Source organism: Symphodus melops (genome assembly GCF_947650265.1).
Source record: "Symphodus melops genome assembly, chromosome: 20".
In the NCBI taxonomy this organism is placed as follows: domain Eukaryota; kingdom Metazoa; phylum Chordata; class Actinopteri; order Labriformes; family Labridae; genus Symphodus; species Symphodus melops.
Window position 1 is genome coordinate 12,337,554 of NC_136710.1, and position 21,567 is coordinate 12,359,120.

The 21,567-nt window shown below is 42.3% G+C and overlaps 2 protein-coding genes across 6 annotated transcripts in view; one reads left to right on the forward strand and one right to left on the reverse strand.

The window, feature by feature from the left end:
* Positions 1-1,757: 1,757 nt before the first annotated feature.
* The window catches only part of rpgrip1 (RPGR interacting protein 1), a gene marked incomplete at its 5' end in the record, with an annotated part of 36,359 nt that continues 16,549 nt past the window's right edge, over positions 1,758-21,567 (forward strand). For 3 of the 5 annotated variants that reach the window (XM_079371881.1, XM_079371880.1, XM_079371882.1), the window contains 5 exons: positions 2,459-2,549; positions 2,772-2,822; positions 2,916-3,033; positions 3,164-3,369; positions 3,465-3,567. In XM_079371881.1, the coding sequence (XP_079228007.1) occupies positions 2,459-2,549; positions 2,772-2,822; positions 2,916-3,033; positions 3,164-3,369; positions 3,465-3,567 (569 nt within the window). Of the gene's footprint in view, positions 2,084-2,454; positions 2,550-2,771; positions 2,823-2,915; positions 3,034-3,163; positions 3,370-3,464; positions 3,568-21,567 lie in introns of those variants that run through there. The other 2 variants (XM_079371879.1, XM_079371883.1) reach the window with 2 other exon arrangements.
* The window catches only part of LOC306841580 (uncharacterized protein), a gene marked incomplete at its 3' end in the record, with an annotated part of 2,682 nt that continues 560 nt past the window's right edge, over positions 19,446-21,567 (reverse strand). The window contains exon 2 of the mRNA XM_079371524.1: positions 19,446-21,563. Coding sequence (XP_079227650.1) covers positions 19,446-21,488 — 2,043 coding nt within the window. The 5' untranslated portion in view covers positions 21,489-21,563. The remainder of the gene's footprint in view (positions 21,564-21,567) is intronic.

A 21,567-nucleotide genomic window follows, 5' to 3' on the forward strand; every position in this document is an offset into this window, starting at 1 on the left:
ACGTGTAGTGGATGCACGCTATTGCACCCTACGATCCACTACATGTGGATCTTGTACTTGATCTTGTACAACATCAACATCATCTTGTACTTGATGACCAAGATGGCTACTTATACGAATACTCATACGTTCATCAAAATCATTTGATTCAAGCTTTATTATAAGTGAATTTGAATTTTTATTTTATTTTATCGTATTTTCATAAAGTTTAAGTTTTCCTGACGTATATGTTAATAAACTGTAGAACTCTTCTCTACAGCAAGTGAAATGTATTTTGCAGCAGGTGAAAATATTTGGACTGTTGACTAGGGCCATCATAGAACACTCCTGGTACCATTCTATGTTTTTATATAAAACTTAAGAAAAAAACACACAGGCCTATCCGTGTTTATTTATTTTTTATATTATTCTTTTAAGGTGTCCATGCAACAGGTAAGCAACACTTTTTCTATACACCGATGTATTGTCTTGCATTTGCATTAGGTCAAACGTTGTCTTGGCGCCGCCTTGTGGCTAGCATATTAACAACTCCTATCACGACTGTAGTCTTGTGGAAATGCTGTTGGATTCTCAGAGCAACTTTGCCTTTCCCTTTTCCTTTATAACGTCTTCCTTAAGGTGATGATTAGATAACAATGAACATGATGGTCAACAGAAAATGTTTCAAACTCACTCACCGTCTTTGCACAGATAAAAAATAAAGTAACCAACGCTCACTGCTTATTACCAGTAACAATATCAAACCCATATAAGGAGCAAAATATTACCAAAAAACACACATTATGGTTCCAATAGATAGGTTTAGTTTTGGGATGGTTCATAGCTGAAATAAACTTTTTATACTGATTTGGTCTGGTGTTCAAATGTGAAGGCAGAATTAAATATTACTCAAATGTCCTTCGTCTGTGAGCTAGATGACCTAAACTGCGTGGGACTTGTTTTATGGCATCAGAGAGTCAAAAAGAACCAATTCCGTTTTCTTTTCATAGTTGTTGTAGGAGATTTTTGGCCATCATTTGATTTCTTCCAGGCACTGCAGAGAATTGAAGTCTGATCGATTTTTTGGGTTTAGGAGGTTGGAGGTCAACTGCGTAACAAATGTTGTGCTTTCATAAGATTTTTTTCAAGCAGGAGCATGTAATGGCAAATTTTTGATTATTGGGGAAGAAGTTTAATCTACCATGTTTTTGTTGGTGAACGCACCTTCTCTTTGTCTCTGTTCTTTATTCCCCATTTTAGCACTTTCCCGAAATGTATTTTAATGCAGCCAGCGACCTTAGTCTGGATATGTTTTAATGTGCCGAAAGTATTTCTGCATAACTAACATCTTGTCTCATTTTCATTTTTTCATTCAATTAAACATTGAAACATCAAGGAGTTTATTCTTCAATATCATACACTACACTCAACATCCTAGAAAATAAAATTCATTATCTGGGAATATCTCTCTCTCTCTCTCTCTCTCTCTCTCTCTCTCTCTTTATATATATATATATATATAGATAGATAGATAGATAGATAGATAGATAGATAGATAGATAGATAGAAAATAATACAACCAATCAAATTTAAACAGTTTTTCATCCCTTATTGTCCGATACCTCCTACAAGAAGGTGGTGTTTAAAAGTAACACCTTGATCACAGATCAGAAGAACTTCCGATAACTATCCTAGTCATTCGAATTTAACACAATACTGATTTGAGACCAAGTCTTGGACGTTCACGTTAGTTAATCAGATTAGCGCAGAGATGGGATTAGTCATTGGGCAGATGGTGCACCCAAGATTTAACGGCGAGTCAGAGGAGGATAAGGCATATACAGTACATACAGCACAATAGGTATGCCACTAAACTAAATGCATGTAGACACATAATAGCCTAATTGCATTATTTTAACGTCTATATAACATAAATTGAGATTAATTTAGGCCTAGACATAGAGTAAATTAAAATATCAATTGGTAAAAACTGATTGATACAGATATCTTCAAAGTGATAACTTGAGATGTAGAGAGCCCACAGGATACTACGAAAAAGATGACAGCAAGAAACGTCCGAAACCATTTTGGATGACGTAAAGAGGTAAATCTGGAATTTTGTTGAAGTAATTTTTGATATCCTATTTGTGACGGTGGAAATGCCTTAACGACGTTAAACATAATCGTTCCAGTAATTACTAGCATGATTAACATGTAGCCTATATGATGATATGATTTTTCCTTTATCAATAATGAAGGCTATACTTTTGGACATGACTGTTTTACCAAGTCGGAAGTTTAAGGCTCCTGAATTTAACGTGGGGAGTGTATTGGTCTTCTAAAATCAAATAATCTTATATTTGTCCACATTCCCTTTTTTATAGCAACAACAATGAAACCCAATGAACCTGCAGTAGATTACGATATTACAGATCAAACACCTTATCTTTTCTGATTGACTACGTCTGAATGCAGAGGTATGATGTCGCATGTTGTGGATGAGACAGCAGGAGACCTCCCAGTCAGGGATGTTGGACTGCCGAGGAGGGGACTGATACCAACTCTCCAAGGTTCGTGTGTGACCAGGAATATTTGAACTTTCTTGTAATTTCTTAATGGGGTGATTGATGTATCAACCCCCAATTTAAAATGTTAATATGTATATCAAAATGATAAATTGTGGTATATTAGCCTATAAGAAGCAAACGTTGTCTTATTAAATGTTTGCTATAAAATGCATTTGGTTTTACATTTTCAGTGACTTGTATCTGCTATTTTCTTGTTTTATCCAGATACTCACGATTTGAAGCTATGGAAAAAGCATAATGTCTTGAAGACAAAAGGTAAAACCACTTAGATGGCACATGTCCATTTAAATAGTTCAGTCTTTCACTCACTTGTTGATTTATTAATTATTCTGACTCTCTCATTGGCAGATCCTCAGCGCCTGTTTCGATTTCCCAGAGAGCACCTGGAAGACCTCTGTCTAAGACTGCAAGAGGAAAACAGTGTACTAAGACAACACACATGTACACAGGAACAAAGGCTACGCAGGTAATTAATTAACACAGACATTGACATTTACTCTTGAGACTGCACTTAGGCACTTGAATTGGGCAAATGAGAAGTTTCCTTTAGCTAAATATCTCCAGCTCAAATTCAACCTCCATATTCTTTGCAACAGAATGTCAGCAAGACTGATGCGTCTTCGTCAGGCACATCCTGGGTCCAGCAGTGTGAAGGAGAGAGACATGGAGGACACCATACAGGAGTTGGAAGCCCATGTTGCTATGCTGGAGAGCCAGAAAGGAGTCTTACAGAACAAACTTGGCATGGCCAGACAGCACATTATAGATCTCCGAGGACGGACTCCATATAAGTTCAGTAAAGGTTTGTTGTGCTGTATAAAAAAAACTTGGTTATATTGCTGCTTTCTTTTCTGTCCCTGACCTTCTGCCCTTACAATTTCTTTGTCTTTATGTCAGGTAAAATTAGAGATATGGATGGAGAAGTTGGGAGAGCACCCCAGACAGCCCCACCCCGCTATGACCCAATGTTGGAAGACACCAGAGTGGAAATGGAAAGATTGTAAGTATGTGAATGCATAATTTAGAAGTGAAAAGAACAACAAAGAAAAAGACAATTTTAGAACTATTTCATTTCTATAGGGAATTGATTTCTTGTGTTAAAACATACTGTCTGTCCCAAATGTTTGAAGGGTTACCCTTAGACCAGGGTTTCTTAACCCTTCAAAGGGCCGCGAGCGCCACCTGCAGGGCCGCGAGGGGATAATATATTTGCATCTGTGGGCCGTGATTGTTGGCCTGCAATATACTCTCCGACCACCAGAGGCAGTAACGCGCCAGTTAGAAAAAGGCCTACATCACGAGAAGGAGAAGAATATTTAGTTTAACGTCTATGGTAGGGTGACCATATTATGATTTCCAAAAAAGAGGACACTCGGGACGGCCATGACACACAAATTCAGACAGGCTTCTCAGAGGTCTATGATCATGATTTATTATGCCTCAATGGTGCAAATGTAACTTCTGTAATGAAATCAAATGAAATATGTAACTACCTGTAACAAAATAATAGCTCTCTTTTCAAATAATGTGAAAATATGAACTCTTTGTGTTAGAAAATCCAGCTTTTAATATCTCCCTTTTCAAGGTAACAAGATAAATAATAAATTAGAAAAAATGCTCACAAAAATACTAACTTAACAACCAAAAATGATCGACTTTTAATCTTTTTTTTGGTCTTATTCATCCTGCTTTTCTTCTTCATCCTCCTTGTCTGCCCATCCATATTTTGCTGTAGAGCTGATCTTTCCCAGCAGTTTCCAGTTGCTCAACAAATAAGCATAAACGTCTTTGCAAGACATCTCTTTGCTGTTGCTGTGTAGCTGCTGTAGTGTTTTACAGGGTTTTTATAGTTCATCTGTTTTTATCGGCATTTTGTGTGCAATCAATGCTGCTCCGCTGTCAGCTCTGTTGCCAATGTCAATAATAAATGAACTGAGAAGAAAAAGGAAATAATTATGTAGAAATAAATAGTGAATGAAATATTCAAGGGTATACAATATGTTAGTTGTCCAATTCTTTGGGAAAGTTTTTCAAAAGATCATATATCAACTTTGCTTTTTTTCCATTAATTAGTTTTAAGGACTGGTGATACAGTTTGAAATCATTCAGAAAGTAGACAAAATTGGGGGATGACTTTAAAAATCTATTCTTGTGTATAAAGAATTTGGCCAGACTCAGCATCATCTGGGGCGTATGAATGTGCGTGAATGGATAGTTACTGGATGGGCCACATATCCAGCCCATCAGTGTGAATGGGTAGGTGTGCTCTGTGATGTAAGAAGCACTTTGAGTAGTCGGAAGACTAGAAAAGTGCTATACAAGCTCAAGTACATTTACATTTTGTTTTCCTGGGAATGACTTGTCCGTAAAAGATTTTCTTACAAAGGAATTATTAAATTTTTTATCACATATTAAGACACCTTGAATTGAAAGTGGAGCCAGTCGCGGTTGAATAGTCTGATGTGTCATTATATTTTTCTTCAGGAAGAATTCTTGAGGAAGTGCTTTATGTAGTTTATCAAAATCAACTTTCATTGGGTTGAAGTTATGTTTAGTGCAGAATTTATCATAGTTTAATAAGTGACCATTGTCATCCATCAAGTCAACCAAGGACCAAATACCGCTTCTGAACCATTCTTCAAAAAATAAAGATTTCTTTCTGTATAGTATATATCTATTATTCCAGAGTACAGTGGAGTGGGGTGAGAAGTTATGGACATTTTCCAATACAATAAAATTTGTTTATGGAAATCTGATAAAAAAATAGGAAGTTTGTTGATGTCAAAGTCTGTGACAAGAAGAAATTTCAGCCCTCCGATTTTACTAAATAAGTAATTCGGGATACAGAACCAGAAGGAGTTGCTATGTTGGATCCAGGCCTTTATCCAGTTTATTTTTAAGGTTCCATTAAGACAATCAAAATCTATAACTTTCAGGCCTCCATCCCTAAAGTCTTTAACCATATTACTTTTCTTCATATAGTGTGGTTTGTTCCTCCAAATGAAATTCATATTGATCTGGTTAATTGATCTAACTAATTTGTTTGGGATAGCAATAGAGTAAGTTGGGTAAATACATCTGGACAAGCTTTCCATTTTTGTTAAATAAATTCGACCAAGAATTGATAAATCTCTTTGGAGCCATGAACTTAACTTTGCTTTACATTCTTTTAGTTTGTTTTCTACATTCAATGATTGACTTAGTTGTTGGTCTTTTGTAAGGTGAATTCCCAAATATTTGATTTCTGACTTGATTGGAATGTTACAAATATCTTGGAGTGTTGTTTTATCTTTTCAATAGCTAGTGGAATTTGATGCTTATCTTTTAGAAAAATTGTAGTATCATCCGCTAATTGGCTGATAAGAATATCTGTACCCAATACATTTAACTTCTTGATGTCGTTACAATTTTTTATGTGAATTGCTAACATTTCAGTAGCTAATATAAATAAATATGGTGAAATTGGGCAGCCTTGAGGGATTCCTACCTTAACCTTAAAGCTAGGAGTAGTGCCTTTAGGTAATACAACACAGCTGCTGATATCCTGATATAAACCCTTAATAAGATTTCTAAATTTGGATTCAAAGCCAAAATGTTCAAGTACTGACAAGATAGAAGAGTGTTCTACTGAATCAAAGGCCTTGTAAAATAAAAGAAATCCGTCATCTTCAATTAAGTTTCGGTATTCGATAATGTCAAATACCAGCCTTGTATGGTTGTGGATTGATCTACCTTTTAAAAAACCGGATTGGGTTTCTGAGACAAGATCTGAGATCCCTGTTTGTAGACGAATACTGAAGATGTAAGTTAGTAGTTTGTAGTCTGAATTTCTGAGAGTATTAGGTCTCATGTTTTCTATAAATCTGGGGTCTTTGTTGGGCTTTGGGATTGAGACGATTATCCCTTGTCTCATTGTGGGAGGAAGTAAACATGTTTCAAAGATTTCGGAGAAAACCTGATGCAGCAGCACTTTGATATCGTCCCAAAACTATCTGTAAAAGTTTCCTGTAAGACCGTCTGAACCAGGAGATTTGTTCAGAGAGAGGCGACCAATTACTGCATCAAGTTCTTCAACTGTGATTGGGCTTTCACGTTTGTTTACAGTTATCATCTACCTTTGGAATATATTTAGAAATATCTTTTAAAAATTCCTCACAAGCTTCTTTTGAGAATTTGGAGCTGTAAAGATGGCTGTAAAATTGAAAGATTTTAGACGAGATTACTTTTTTATCATTGACCTCGATATCAATCATTAAGGATTTTATATTATTTATTTCTTGCCTTCTTTTTTCAAGACCACAAAAATATGCCGAGTTTTTCTCTCCCTCTTCTATCCACTTGATCTGATAAAAGCCCCCTGTGCTCTTTGAGTATAAATTTCATCTAATTTGGATTGCAGATTCAGTATTGTTTGTCTGTCATAATCGGTAGAGTTAGGTTTATTGCAGTTGACATTTAGGTCTCTGATAATGCTCAAATTCTTTTTTCAGTTTCTTACTGAAAGATATAGTAAACTGACGTATTTTGTATTTAAGGAACTCCCATTTCTTCACAGACGTTGTCAGTTCATCCAAATTCATAATTTTAACAATTAGTAATTTAATTTTTTGGCAGTAATCTTTGTTTTTTTAGCAGACTGGAGTTAAATTTCCAATATTTGTTCGAATGGTTTCTTCCGTTTCCAGGCCTGATATGAAGAGAAATAACACTGTGATCAGTCAGCGGAGCAGCTGAGATATCTGAACTGATTTCATAACATACTAAGTGGCTTGAAACCAGCCAATGGTCAATCCTAGTGTCAAGTTTCTCTTCTGTGCTTCCCAACTTGAAAAGGGACTGATCCTCTACCCAAAGGACTGGACTCCACTCAAACGTTTCCTTTCAATTCCTTTATTTTGAAGTTCAGTTCATGAGTTTTAGCCTTCGGCTGCTTCACTTTAAGTTTAGAAAGGTTTCCGTTTAGGATAGGTTTAGGTTAACCATTTAGTTTAACCCTTTAGGTAACCCTTTAGGTAACCGTTTAGGTAACCGTTTAGGTGAAAAACCTTGGAAACAAAAAGAAAACACAAAATGTTAACATGACATCAAAATCAACATAATTTAAACATTTGAACTGAGACACATGCAGGAATAATTTTAACATTTTTAAACATTTTAATGTTCTACTCTTTAAACATACTTCTCTGTATATTAAACATATTTTAATCCTGCATTTTAACAAATGTTTTGAAACTCATAACAAACTCATTTTAACATTTTAAACAACAACACAACAAATGTTTGCATTTTAAACTAATTTTAGCATTTTACATTTTAACAAATATTTGCATTTTAAACTAATTTTAATCCTGTTCTTAACAAAATGTTTTTGTATTTTAAACTAATTTTAATAATGTTTTTAACAAAATGTTTTTGTATTTTAGACTAATTTTAATAATGTTTTTTAACAAATGAATATTCTACTTCTGTTTTAATCACACGTGCAAAGTAAACAAACCGCCTCATTAACGTCACCCGTGGCAACAATATCAAATCATTAATCAATCAAGTCCGTCTTTTTTTACCTTGTGCTCCATCAAAAGTGCGAAGATTGGTTCCTTCCGGTCAGGTCGAATTTTAGCGCATTTTAACAAAAATAAAAATCTGTATTTCTGCAGTTTCTTCTTTAAAATTAATTTAATTTATTGATCTAAGTATTCAATCAAATATTTTCTTTTTCACGGACCAAAGTCCAGTTTGACTTTACACCTCCCACTCGATCTTCCCTATGGAAACACTGGGGGAGATCGCCACATTTGAATATAGCCTAGATCCTATTGATCCCTCTCTAGAAGCTAAGATTTTATGACTTGGCCATCTGTTCTTCAACCGGTAGTAACACCACCAGTCGCCTGACATCCCGATGAAGCGTAGTGCTTATGATCTTCTCTGGTTGTCCACCTGAGGTTTGATGGCGTTTTCCAGTTCTCTGAGCTCTGCTCACGGGAACACAGTAACTTGGAAAGACCCTGACGCTTATGTCCCTGACAATGCCTCTGTTGTCTGGATTGGTGCTTGTGACTCTTCCCAGCTTGAATTGTCCCCTCAGTGCGTTTTGATCGGCTATCCACACTATGTCTCCAACAGAAACGTTTCTTTGTGCAGTGTGCCACTTGCTCCTTACAAATAAGTTTGGCCCTGCCAGTTGGCTCCAGTTCCTCCAAACTTTGTCACCTCTGACTGCATTGCTTGAAGTCTTTTGTATGGATAGCTGGAGAAGTCAAAGGTACTTAGGTAAGTAAGTAAGTAAGTAAAATTTATTTATATAGCACTTTTCACAGGCAGGGGCCACAAAGTGCTTCACAAACAGGGTTTAAATCATCACAAGCAACAAACAGACAGTACAGAGATCATAGCAGCCCTAAAAGAGACCAACCAAAAAGCCTGGACAAATAAAAACGTCCCCAGTTGACTCTTGAAAGTGTCGGAGTCACATTGAACGAGCATCCAATAGGCCGACGTGGATCGACGTCTCGGAGGTAGTGTCCGTGTTGCGGAGCGGGACTGGACGAAGGCACATCCAGCGGTCACGTGAGCTCCAGCTGGTCCACGCTGGAAAAGCCGGCATAAACACGGAAGTAGGCGATGGCGATGAAAACCCCTGACCATGGCTCCAGCACTGTGAAGGGTCCAGGACAGTTGTTGAAGCGCGGGCAGGCGGCAGCGAGGACACGCTGGCGCACACATCGAGGAGAGGAATCCGGCGCAGGAATCGAGTGTGGTCCCGGCAGCCGAAGACGACGGAGCCCCCGGCAGCCGCAGCACACCCTCGCTTTACTTGGATACCGGACCGAGAGCCTCTTTTTCTGGATCTCCTGGATCTCCTGCGGGTCTTTCCCGGCACCCGATACAGCATCAAGTAGTCCTGTGAGTCGGGATCGATTTCAAACGGAGGCAGAAATGCCTGTTTGTAACGGTCCCAGGTATGAAACATGTCCTCCAATGACTCTTTGATACGAAATAAAGAGTCCCGATCATAGGTTAGTAAAGCCAGGACACTTCCATTTGTCATCTGGGCTGCTAAGATCACATATAGTGAAACAATAATCATCAATAATCTACAAAACAGAGAGCGAACCGTGGCAATGCCAGTCACAGGCGCCAGTACGGTTTGGTCTCCATGGCAACCATGATTGGTTGCCATGGAGACCAAACGGAGATGCCATGGAGACCAAATGGAGACCATTGAACCATCACAAAGGTCCCACCTTTGTGATGCCCGCCCAAGAAGAAGAGAGTTTGGTGTGATATACTGAATACAATCTTCTCTGCTTTGCACTCTTGCGTCAATTGGGCGCTCATTTGCAAGGTTTGCTGCAGTTTGAAGGGCTGTCTGAAATTCACTGTAGCTGAATGAGGACTCCTTTCCAATGCTCTGTAGTGCGCGCTTGACAATGCGCACAGCAGCTTCTGCAGCACCATTTCTATGAGGGGAAACAGCAGGATGAATCTTCCACATCCAATCTGTGCCATTCCGGGCCGCAATTTCCTCGAGACCTGCTTTGTTCTGGCCATCCAAGAATCTGTGCATCTCCTCCACGACGGGTTTTGCCCCAATGAAGTTGGTGCCCGGATCTGACCAGATCTTTCTAGGGTGACCCCTGATTGCCGTGAATCGCTGATAGGCCAAAAGAAAACTTTCTGTTGAAAGACTGCTGACTAACTCAGTATGGATGGCTCTGTTGGCCATGCAGCAAAACACAACACCCCAGGTCTTTAACGTTACTCTCTTTTTAACATCATCCCTAACCTGGTAGGGTCCAAAAAGGTCCACCGTAGTATACTGAAATGGTGCGGCAGGTTCAGTTCGCTCTGGTGGTAAGTCACTGTTGGGTCCAGCCAGGATGGCAAAATTCAGGCTGTGTATGTTTGGAGAACTACGACAAAAGACTCTTTATCCCAGCATGCCTTGCAGGTACTCCCAGAATGCCTTGCCACACCTAACACATGGGTGTGAAGTCTGGGAGGTATAAAGCCGGCCATGCCCCATTGTTCACTCTCTTTCAAACGTCGTCTGGCGACGTCCGAGGATACCCAACTCTGTTCCTGTTTCCAGCATGCTTCTCTTTGTTTAAAATTTTTGGCGCGCAGCTGATCCAAGACCTTGAAGCACACCGACGTCCTAATTTCTGAGCCTAGATCATCCACTTGAACGCATCTCAGAAGTATAGCGTTCTATTTCTCCCGTATTAAAACGGTATTGAGAGAGACTGTAAGGATTACGTCTCGTTCTGTCCTTTAAAGAAAGGACACCCACGGAGATCACGTCGCTTGACGGAGGACACGACGGCCCTGCTCAACCCCACTGGACACGCACCGCCATCACCTTACAACTGCAGAAAGGCCGCTCCAGAACCTCTTTGCTTCCTTTCATCAACCGTGGACGAAACGGTTTCAAGTGAGGCTTAGCTAGGTCTGGGCAGTTAGATATAGAGAGTGTGTTTAATAACTGAGTTATTATAGTGAAACGGTGATAATATTTGCTTGGTGTTTGACCACTGTGTCTTAGATTTTACCAGAGTAAAATCTCCTTTGTTCTCTTTGTTTGACCACTGTGTCTTAGATTTTACCAGAGTAAAATCTCCTTTGTTCTCTTTGTTTGACCACTGTGTCTTAGATTTTACCAGAGTAAAATCTCCTTTGTTCTCTTTGTTTGACCACTGTGTCTTAGATTTTACCAGAGTAAAATCTCTTTTGTTCTCCTTATTTGTGCCGCTGTGTCCCGGGTGTTTATCTGTGAGCTCCCACGTCATAACCGGGTAATAGACTCACTATCAGAAAGACTAGTGTGAACGCCGTCTGATACAAATCCGGCCACTAGCTTCTGGTACGCGACGTAAACTGTGCTCTGAGTTGTGGTGAGCTCCAGTCCGAGATTGAGCTGTTGAGGTGCGTTGTTTTCTCTCGCTCTCTCGCCTTTACACACACACCTTTCGGTAGACGCACACACATAGAGACCTGTGGCTTTCCAGACGCTGCAGAAACGTAGATCACGTTCTGTGTCCGCCATCACGTGACCACGCGTGGTCGCTACCATTTTGTCTGTCTCTGTCTGTCTGTCCCCCCCCCCTTTCTCTCTCTCTCTCTCTCTCTCTCTCTCTCACTCTCTCACACACACACACACACACACACACACACACACACACACACACATGTGCCACGCTTGTTTGTTTTGTTTGTTACTTGTAGTTTGGCTTATGATGGTTATTTGTTTGATTGGGTTTCATTGATTTACTTGATGTTGCTTTGTTAAATAAATTCTATTATATCTTAAAAAGTCGTTGTTTGTGATCACTGTGAATTTGTTTTGTGACTTAAGCTGGGTGAAAGGGCTTTGTGTTCGGATTTCACACCTTCAATTAAATACAGATTATTAATTATTAATGATATTGGTATTTAATTAAATAATTTGAGACTGATATTGGTAATATTTTGGTTGTTCCCTGTTTACAGGGTGGTGCCCCGAGGTTTATTAAACGCAGTTTAATAACAATTATTGATTTAGATTAATAATTAAATAAACTTAATTATTAATTTATTTTGACAATCAAATTTTACGTCATAAAACCCAACATAACCGTTGGTCAGGTATTCGCTCCTGAAAATTCCCAACATAATGGTGCCCCGTGTGAGGCCCTTAATAAACCAGCTTTGTTACATTGTTTGTTCACAGTGATCCAAACTTTTTAATCCTGAAGTGAGTCTTCTAAGGGAAATTCTCTTTTCCTTGGGAGATTACTTTTTATTGTTTTTAAAGCAAAGCAAACATCAAGTTGTGTGTTAGTTGTGCTTTGGTGTTGATGAGTGAGTAGTTTAATAAATTTTTTTTGTGCTTATTGTTGTTGGAGACAACAAATTAGCCATTTGTTCAGTCAGGAGTGTAACTTTAAAATTGTTACAGAGCCAGCTGCCTGAGAGGTGTGTCTTCCCCCAATCCTCAAAAGGACTTGAGGTGTGAATGCTCGCACCTAGCTGCCAGGACAGACTGCACTGATCCGGTTCAGAACCATAGATCAGAATTTCCTCCTGCTGACTTTTACCTTGCAGCTTTGAAAACAGTAAATCCACTAAGGTATTCTGTTTTACCACATTAAGATGTCTACCAAGACTTCTTGTGAGCCAGGAGCTAAGACTCCTTTTGGATCAGACCACCACACATCACCAAAAGAAACTGTTGCTGGTCTGACGCAGCTCTCCTTAGAGGGGATTGCCAACCTGAACAGCTATTTCATTAGCATTTGTAAGGACACCTTGAGAAAGGTAGGTGACCAGGCCAACCCCCGAGCCAAGATCAACCCCAACAAAGACAGAATGTCTGCGAAAGACATTCAGCAGTCAGGGACCAAGGCCCCCTGTGGATCACACAATCCACCCCCTCAGGTTGGAGTTGCAGGTTTAAACCATGTCCCTTTAAAGGTCAACAGTCTGAACTCCTCCACCCTCAGCACAGGCGAAGATAAATTAAATGAGTCGGTTGAGTATATGACTCATCGAACAGGGAAACCACAGTACACATCTTCGAATGTTCTCGGCCAACTTCTCCTCCCTTTTCAGCGCAAATCATATTTGCAGCAAAAGAGACACCAGGCACAGCTCGCCCAGGTGCAAGAAGATAACCAGATCCTAAAGGACGGCTTCAAAAGGATGCAGGACCGACTTAAGACCTTGCAAGTCGAATGCAAGGCCCTGCAGGAGGAGAATAAAATACTGCAAGAAAGCTGCAGGTTAGCCAGACGAATGAAAGAAAGTGTCATGGTACCCGGAATTCAGGAGGAGCAGGTACGCACCGCAGCCCCCACGCCAGCTGAGGAAGCCCTACACAAGGGATGGGATACTGAACCAGATCCCTGGAGGAAGGAGACAGACATGTTGGACGACCAGAGGACTTATGAGTCTTCAGACGACTCGGGCAACTCCCACCAGGCTGTAACTCATGGTCTATGGACCAGACAGAGTGTCAGTGCTTCAATGGAGACACTCCAGCCAGAGGTCCAATCCCTGCAGGAAGAGAACAAATCTCTTCGTCAGCACCTACGAACTGCCAAGCAGAAGGTGTTAGACGCCTTTGAATTAATTAAGGGAGCACAGGTAAGCATAGAGCAAGCCACGTCGTCAGGATATGACTCTGATCGTGCACCAAGCCCCTTAGAAGATCAAACGCCCCTGCTGAAAAAGCTCAGTAGAAAACCGAGCAGCCAGGATAGTCTAATGACTGAACAAAGTCTTGTTCCCCCTGTTAATCCTGAACAGAAAGACTTTGACTGTAGAGCCCCTCCCTTTGAGAAAACGCTCCGGTACACAGACAGTTGTCACACTTTTTCACACCTTGACAGGTTTGAATCACCCCATGGGAAGGGGGGTGACTTCTCAGCCCCCACAGGCAGAGAGTACATCAGGCCCTCTGCTGCCACCTGCAGGTTCCCACCACAGGATACACAGCTGAGCAGTTATGGCACGTCTGATGACTCGGATGGCTCCTATGGGAAGGGGGGTGACTTCTCAGCCCCCACAGGCAGAGAGTACATCAGGCCCTCTGCTGCCACCTGCAGGTTCCCACCACAGGATACACAGCTGAGCAGTTATGACAGGTCTGATGACTCGGATGGCTCCTATGGGAAGGGGGGTGACTTCTCAGCCCCCACAGGCAGAGAGTACATCAGGCCCTCTGCTGCCACCTGCAGGTTCCCACCACAGGATACACAGCTGGGCAGTTATGGCACGTCTGATGACTCGGATGGCTCCTATGGGAAGGGGGGTGACTTCTCAGCCCCCACAGGCAGAGAGTACATCAGGCCCTCTGCTGCCACCTGCAGGTTCCCACCACAGGATACACAGCTGAGCAGTTATGACAGGTCTGATGACTCGGATGGCTCCTATGGGAAGGGGGGTGACTTCTCAGCCCCCACAGGCAGAGAGTACATCAGGCCCTCTGCTGCCACCTGCAGGTTCCCACCACAGGATACACAGCTGAGCAGTTATGACACGTCTGATGACTCGGATGGCTCCTATTCACCCAGATATCCAATAATGCGCACAAAGCTCATTGATTCTCTGGTGGATGATGCGACCCGCTTCGATCCAGATAATACAGACTTTAAAATAGTCGATTATCTTAGAGAGATCAACCTGCTCCTCCGTGAAATCCCTGATGCATCCACCTGTGAAAAACTCAGGCTGATCTGGAAGACAACTTCCAGCAGTGTTCATGACTTCATCAGTACCCTCCGGCCCAGGATTAGAGAAAAGTACTCTGCACTCTGCAATGTTTTGTGCGAGGAATACTCCACCTTTGTTTACCCTGCAGAGAAACTTGTTGGTGCTTTCAAAGTCCTCCACCAGGAACATGAAGCCCCCAGAAAGTACTACCAGCGCCTAAGGTCAGCATACTTTCAGGGACATAGGGCTCCAGGTATGGACGAGGATGGAACTCTCAAGTCCATCTTCGTGTACAACCTGCATAGCAGTGTGCAGCCAACTGTTGAGCTGCACTACCGAACTCATCAGCCGAGTATGCAAGAGGTCAAGGAGTTAGCACAGGCAGTGTGGGAGACACGCATACGCCCTGAGCCTGAAAGTCACAGTGGTGGCGTAGCACTTGAAGGCAACAAATTGCCTCGTGCTATGAAGAAGTCCAAGAGACCACGTCACCGGCAGAGAAGACGACAGAGCCAGGGAGGTGAAGGGTTGAACCAGCCATAGGGTAGGTTCCAGCCTGAGGAGTCAATCACTGACAGACCTGAACGGAACTCTCAGGATGGCCGAAGCCTAAGACAGAAGGGTAGGTATAACCAGAGTTCCCAAGAGGAACTCTCGGGATGGCCGAAGCCTAAGTCAGAAGGGTAGGTATAACCAGAGTTCCCAAGAGCTTCATAAGGAAGCAGGTCTCGGCAGTAAAATGACTAGCACAATTCCGAGGGGGGTGATAGCTGGGGTAAGACAGTGTCAGGCCTCCAGCCCTTACAAAGAACCAGGTTCTGACTCCACTTTGGGGAGGGGGGAGTAGCTCCCATTTCAAAATCCAGTAACTCTACTCACGCTTTTGTTGTTGTTGTTTTGTTTTGTGGCCTCACACCCATAGTGAGACTCTACATGTACATGTACATTACACATTACTGACATGCCACAAACACACACAGGCTTTCTCCTGCCCAGTCTAGGAGTTAGCCCACAAATCTACACATGAAACTCTTTTCTTTCTCTCTTCCTCTTGTTTGTTTGTTTCATGTGTTTTGTCCAAGAATGCACCTTGAGCAGCAAAGCTTCGCTAATGTCTGATTATGTTTTGATGTTTAGCGTTAGACATAGTTAGACAGTCTGCCCAGACTTTGCCTCAATGCCTGCCCAGACCAAATGCCTCTTGAATTTATGGACTGTTTGCCAAATTAACTTTTGTACAAGTATCTCCAAAGCACGTGGACTGGTGGCCCATAGTGCCCTGAAGACCATGACCTGCATCCCGCTCTTCAGGCCAGGGGGGATGTTGGGTCCAGCCAGGATGGCAAAATTCAGGCTGTGTATGTTTGGAGAACTACGACAAAAGACTCTTTATCCCAGCATGCCTTGCAGGTACTCCCAGAATGCCTTGCCACACCTAACACATAGGTGTGAAGTCTGGGAGGTATAAAGCCGGCCATGCCCCATTGTTCACTCTCTTTCAAACGTCGTCTGGCGACGTCCGAGGATACCCAACTCTGTTCCTGTTTCCAGCAGGCATCTCTTTGTTTAAAATTTTTGGCGCGCAGCTGATCCAAGGCCTTGAAGCACACCGACGTCCTAATTTCCGAGCCTAGATCATCCACTTGAACGCATCTCAGAAGTATAGCGTTCTATTTCTCCCGTATTAAAACGGTATTGAGAGAGACTGTAAGGATTACGTCTCGTTCCGTCCTTTAAAGAAAGGACACCCACGGAGATCACCTCGCTCGACGGAGGACACGACGGCCCTGCTCAACCCCACTGGACACGCACCGCCATCACCTTACAACTGCAGAAAGGCCGCTCCAGAACCTCTTTGCTTCCTTTCATCAACCGTGGACGAAACGGTTTCAAGTGAGGCTTAGCTAGGTCTGGGCAGTTAGATATAGAGAGTGTGTTTAATAACTGAGTTATTATAGTGAAACGGTGATAATATTTGCTTGGTGTTTGACCACTGTGTCTTAGATTTTACCAGAGTAAAATCTCCTTTGTTCTCTTTGTTTGACCACTGTGTCTTAGATTTTACCAGAGTAAAATCTCTTTTGTTCTCCTTATTTGTGCCGCTGTGTCCCGGGTGTTTATCTGTGAGTTCCCACGTCATAACCGGGTAATAGACTCACTATCAGAAAGACTAGTGTGAACGCCGTCTGATACAAATCCGGCCACTAGCTTCTGGTACGCGACGTAAACTGTGCTCTGAGTTGTGGTGAGCTCCAGTCCGAGATTGAGCTGTTGAGGTGCGTTGTTTTCTCTCGCTCTCTCGCCTTTACACACACACCTTTCGGTAGACGCACACACATAGAGACCTGTGGCTTTCCAGACGCTGCAGAAACGTAGATCACGTTCTGTGTCCGCCATCACGTGACCACGCGTGGTCGCTACCATTTTGTCTGTCTCTGTCTGTCTGTCCCCCCCCCCCCTTTCTCTCTCTCTCTCTCTCACACACACACACACACACACACACACACACACACACACACACACACACACACACACGTGCCACGCTTGTTTGTTTTGTTTGTTACTTGTAGTTTGGCTTATGATGGTTATTTGTTTGATTGGGTTTCATTGATTTACTTGATGTTGCTTTGTTAAATAAATTCTATTATATCTTAAAAAGTCGTTGTTTGTGATCACTGTGAATTTGCTTTGTGACTTAGGCTGGGTGAAAGGGCTTTGTGTTCGGATTTCACACCTTCAATTAAATACAGATTATTAATTATTAATGATATTGGTATTTAATTAAATAATTTGAGACTGATATTGGTAATATTTTGGTTGTTCCCTGTTTACAGGGTGGTGCCCCGAGGTTTATTAAACGCAGTTTAATAACAATTATTGATTTAGATTAATAATTAAATAAACTTAATTATTAATTTATTTTGACAATCAAATTTTACGTCATAAAACCCAACATAACCGTTGGTCAGGTATTCGCTCCTGAAAATTCCCAACATCACCCATCACTTGTTGGCATCTTACTGCTTTTGCCTTTCTGCAGATGATGCAGCCATCAACAACTTTTTGGGCCACTTTTCTTCCCCTGATCACCCAGGCTTTCCTTCTCATTCTGAGCAAGGTCCCAGCCACGCCATCATGATTGTCATAGTGAGCTTCCCGGGCAAGCAGTGTGGACACCCAAGCATTATAAGGTAAGAGTGGTACAGCAACTTTGTCATCTCTGAAGACTTGCACTCGTCCGCCACATACCAGAAGCCCAGTGTCGCCATCTTTGTAGACAACCAGCCTGTCTGTAGTAGTAGTTGGGAAGGTTATGCCTTCTTGTGCTGCAAGAAATATATCCCTGAGAGCATCTTCTCGCTCCCTCACAGAGATGGCCCCTGCTAAAGGAATTCCCTCCCACTTTGAACTGTACATGGATTTAACTTGTGTAAAGAACCTTTTCACAGCCCTCCAGATCCATGCAATTGTTTTAACCAGCCGGTTTAAGACACTGAATCGCCTCACCTCTACAAGCCTTTGAATCACTGACCCTCCTGGTGGTCTCCTTAGTTCCATTTGGACTTTGTCTTTACTTGGTTTTGGTTCTTGTTTCTGTCCTTGATTCTTTACATTTGACCTGGTTAGCACGGCAACAAATGCCTTTTTCTGCAATTTGTTGATGTTCTCTCTGGCAGTCAGGGCTATTTCCTCGGCTGCTTTTATCGGCCACTTATTTACTGGGAATTTCAGAAACTTTGGTCCATTTTGCCATTCTGAGTGATAGTACGAATTTCTGTGAATACGTTCAGTTTGGATATATCTTGTAGAGGAAACTTTGCTGTGAGCAGACCATGATCTATTTAGAGAAGACATGACCATATTGGGAGAGACACACGAGGTATCATGAAAGTATAAGGTTTTGCCTCAGTAGACAGTTCAATGTTAAAGTGTTCCTCAGATATAGGAATGACATTCAAAGAGTAAAGGTCATGTGTTTCTTCATACCATGTACAGAAGTATCTAAAGTGGGAAGGAATTTGTGACATCTGTTGAACAGTATATAAGGGCTCTGCAACGACTAATAAAGTTGTCTATTCCTCAGCCTGCACAGCGTCTCGGTGTATCTGTCAGAATAGAACCACGGCCGTGATTATGCTGCATTAGTATTTTCCAGTCTGTTGATAGATTCAGCTTTAGGGACAATTATATTATTCAACCCATCACTGAGTCTTCGTCCATACTCTCTGGGCTTGCACCTCTGGTGATTATATCGGCAATGTTTAGCTGACCAGGAATCCACCACCAGTCTTGGATTTTTGTCGTGTTTTGTATCTCACCAATCCTGTTTGCGAAGAAGGTTTGATAGCCATAGCTTTCTCTTTGTATTGCACCAAGGACTGTTTGGCTATCAACCAGATGATACCACCTTTCAACCTCAATACTGCTGTGCTGCTCAAAGTACTTCTTCAGACGTGAGGCAAACACTGCTCCACACATCTCAGCTTTAACTGCCTCGCCTTTATGATCCAAGGGGGTTAGTTTGGCTTTGGATTCAACCACCCTGATGATTGGGCCGCTGTCCGTGTTCCACCTCAAGTACATTACTGCTCCATAAACATGCTCGCTCCCATCAGAGAATGTAATTGCCAATGGTTTGTTAGTGAAGGAGGGAGGGGTTAGTGCCCTGGGGAATTTGACTTTTCAGAGTCGAGCATACTCTTCAAAAAGATCAGTTGCATCTCCTCTGAGGCCATCTGAGAGTGTCAGGTCCCATGTCTGCCTGACTGAGCAACTTTCGTTCTTTGCCTCTTGAAATGCTCTTCGCACCAGAATTGATCCCTTTTGCTTCGCAGGACTTACTAAGCCCAATGGATCATAGAGTCCTGCTACTTGGCTGTGCAGTTCTCGTCTTGTTAGGGGGTTTTGTGTTTGGGCTCTGATTTGCTCTTGTGAAAGGTCTTGGCCTAGCCTCATTTTTCTCTTCTTTTTTGAAAAATTGATGCCTACCATGACATGCAATTTGTCTTCTTCCACCAGGTACCCCAAACCTAGTGCCTTGTTATCGTCATCACGCATCTGGTTTGGTAAGACCATGGTCTTAATGCTTCTCTCAGCCTGGTCTTGGCTGCTCTCCTTCCTCCCACTGTGACCAGAATACACCCAAGGTTTTAGCTCAAACCCTCCTGCCTTTAGAATCTTCTCCACATTTGTTGTGATAGTTCTCAGCTGGTCGAGGTCGTTGTGAGATGTGAGAATGTCATCGACATAGCTGTCTTTGTGAAGCACCCGACGCTCCTCTTTGAGGTGAGTAAAAAAGGGAAGGTTAGCAGTCTCACGCATTGCTAGCTGTGCAATACATCCTGCAGGCTTGTCTCCAATGTTCACTCTGGTTATTGCATATTCTTGAAGCTCTTCATCCTCAGAGTCCCGCCAGAGGAATCTGTGCAGGTGTACTTCCCGGTCCTCCAACCAAACAGAGTTGTACATCTTCTTGATGTCGCCCAATGCAGCGTAAACTCCTCCCCTAAATCTTAAAAGGACAGCACGAATTGGGTTTAAGACATCTGGGCCTTTCATGAGCAGGTCATTTAGGCTCACGCCTCTGTACTTTTGGCTGCTGTTCCAGACAAGCCTTACTGGGGTGGTGACAGAGTGGGGGTTTGGTGCTATTAGATGACTCACATACCAGACTGGACCCTCCCACTTGAGGATACTTTCTTCGGATAATTTCATTGCAGCTCTTCGACTGACCATGTCATGCACCTGTGCAGTGTAGGCAACTTTCCATTCTACTTCTTTTGCCAGTTGTTTTTCGGTTCTGAGGAAGGTGGCCTCAACTGTTCTTTTATTATTTGGGAGTGATGCTGGGTTTTCCAACCAGGGGTATTTGGCATGCCAGTGTGGGTCTTTGCTGTGGTCGTCTCCTGTAACATAAGTGAGCCCTGCCTTTACAACCTCGAGCTCCCTCTCCTCAGCAAGGGTCATTTCTTTCCCACCTGGCTGGCAATTTCCACAACGGCAGCCTCCACATTTCGGCTCACATGCAGCGCCAATGCTCTCCCATTTCCACCAGTCTAAGAAGTCCCGGTTGCTTGTTGAAGTCCTTGCTTTCAGGGATTTGGTTCCTAGGCTTTGGCTCGGCGGAAGTTCTCCTCGAACCTCTCCAGCAAGCTCCTCATACATAACAGCAGCTGCTCTCATTGAACGTGCAAAATGAGTTTTTGATCTGTGATCTGAGAGAGTGAGTTTTTCAAATAGCTCTGGGTGCGTTCCTCCAACAGTTTTTCCCAGGGGTCCATCCCATAGCACAAGGTCTCCAACTATTTTGACTCGTTGAGGTGCCAGTTTACCTTCTCTGTGGCTTATGAGCAGGTTTATTTCTTTCGGTCGCCTCAGTTCTTCTTGTGGGATGTCGGGAAAGAATTTTTGCAGTTCTTGAGCCTTTACTGTTCTGTGAACATCAGCAATGCTGTCTAGACCATAACAAATCAACTGGTGGGATTTTACTGTGCCCTTTGTAGTCTTTACGCGGATTTTTAGAAGATACCTCTTTGTCTCAACTTCAACCGTCATCCCTGCTACTCCATGGACAACAAGAGTGATTTCCTCACTTCTGAGGTTCAGTTGGCTCGCTGCTTTGTGAGTGATGTAGTTGGTGTCTGAAGCAAGATCAATAAGCGTGCCAATTGTCTGTCCAGCATTGGCGGTGACTTCTAGCAGCATCATAATGACTGGAAGCTCCATCAGACCACTCTCAGATAGAAGTCCTGGTGGATTCTTAACTGTGTTGAAAGCTCTGGATGCTGTGTTAGAAAAAACCTCC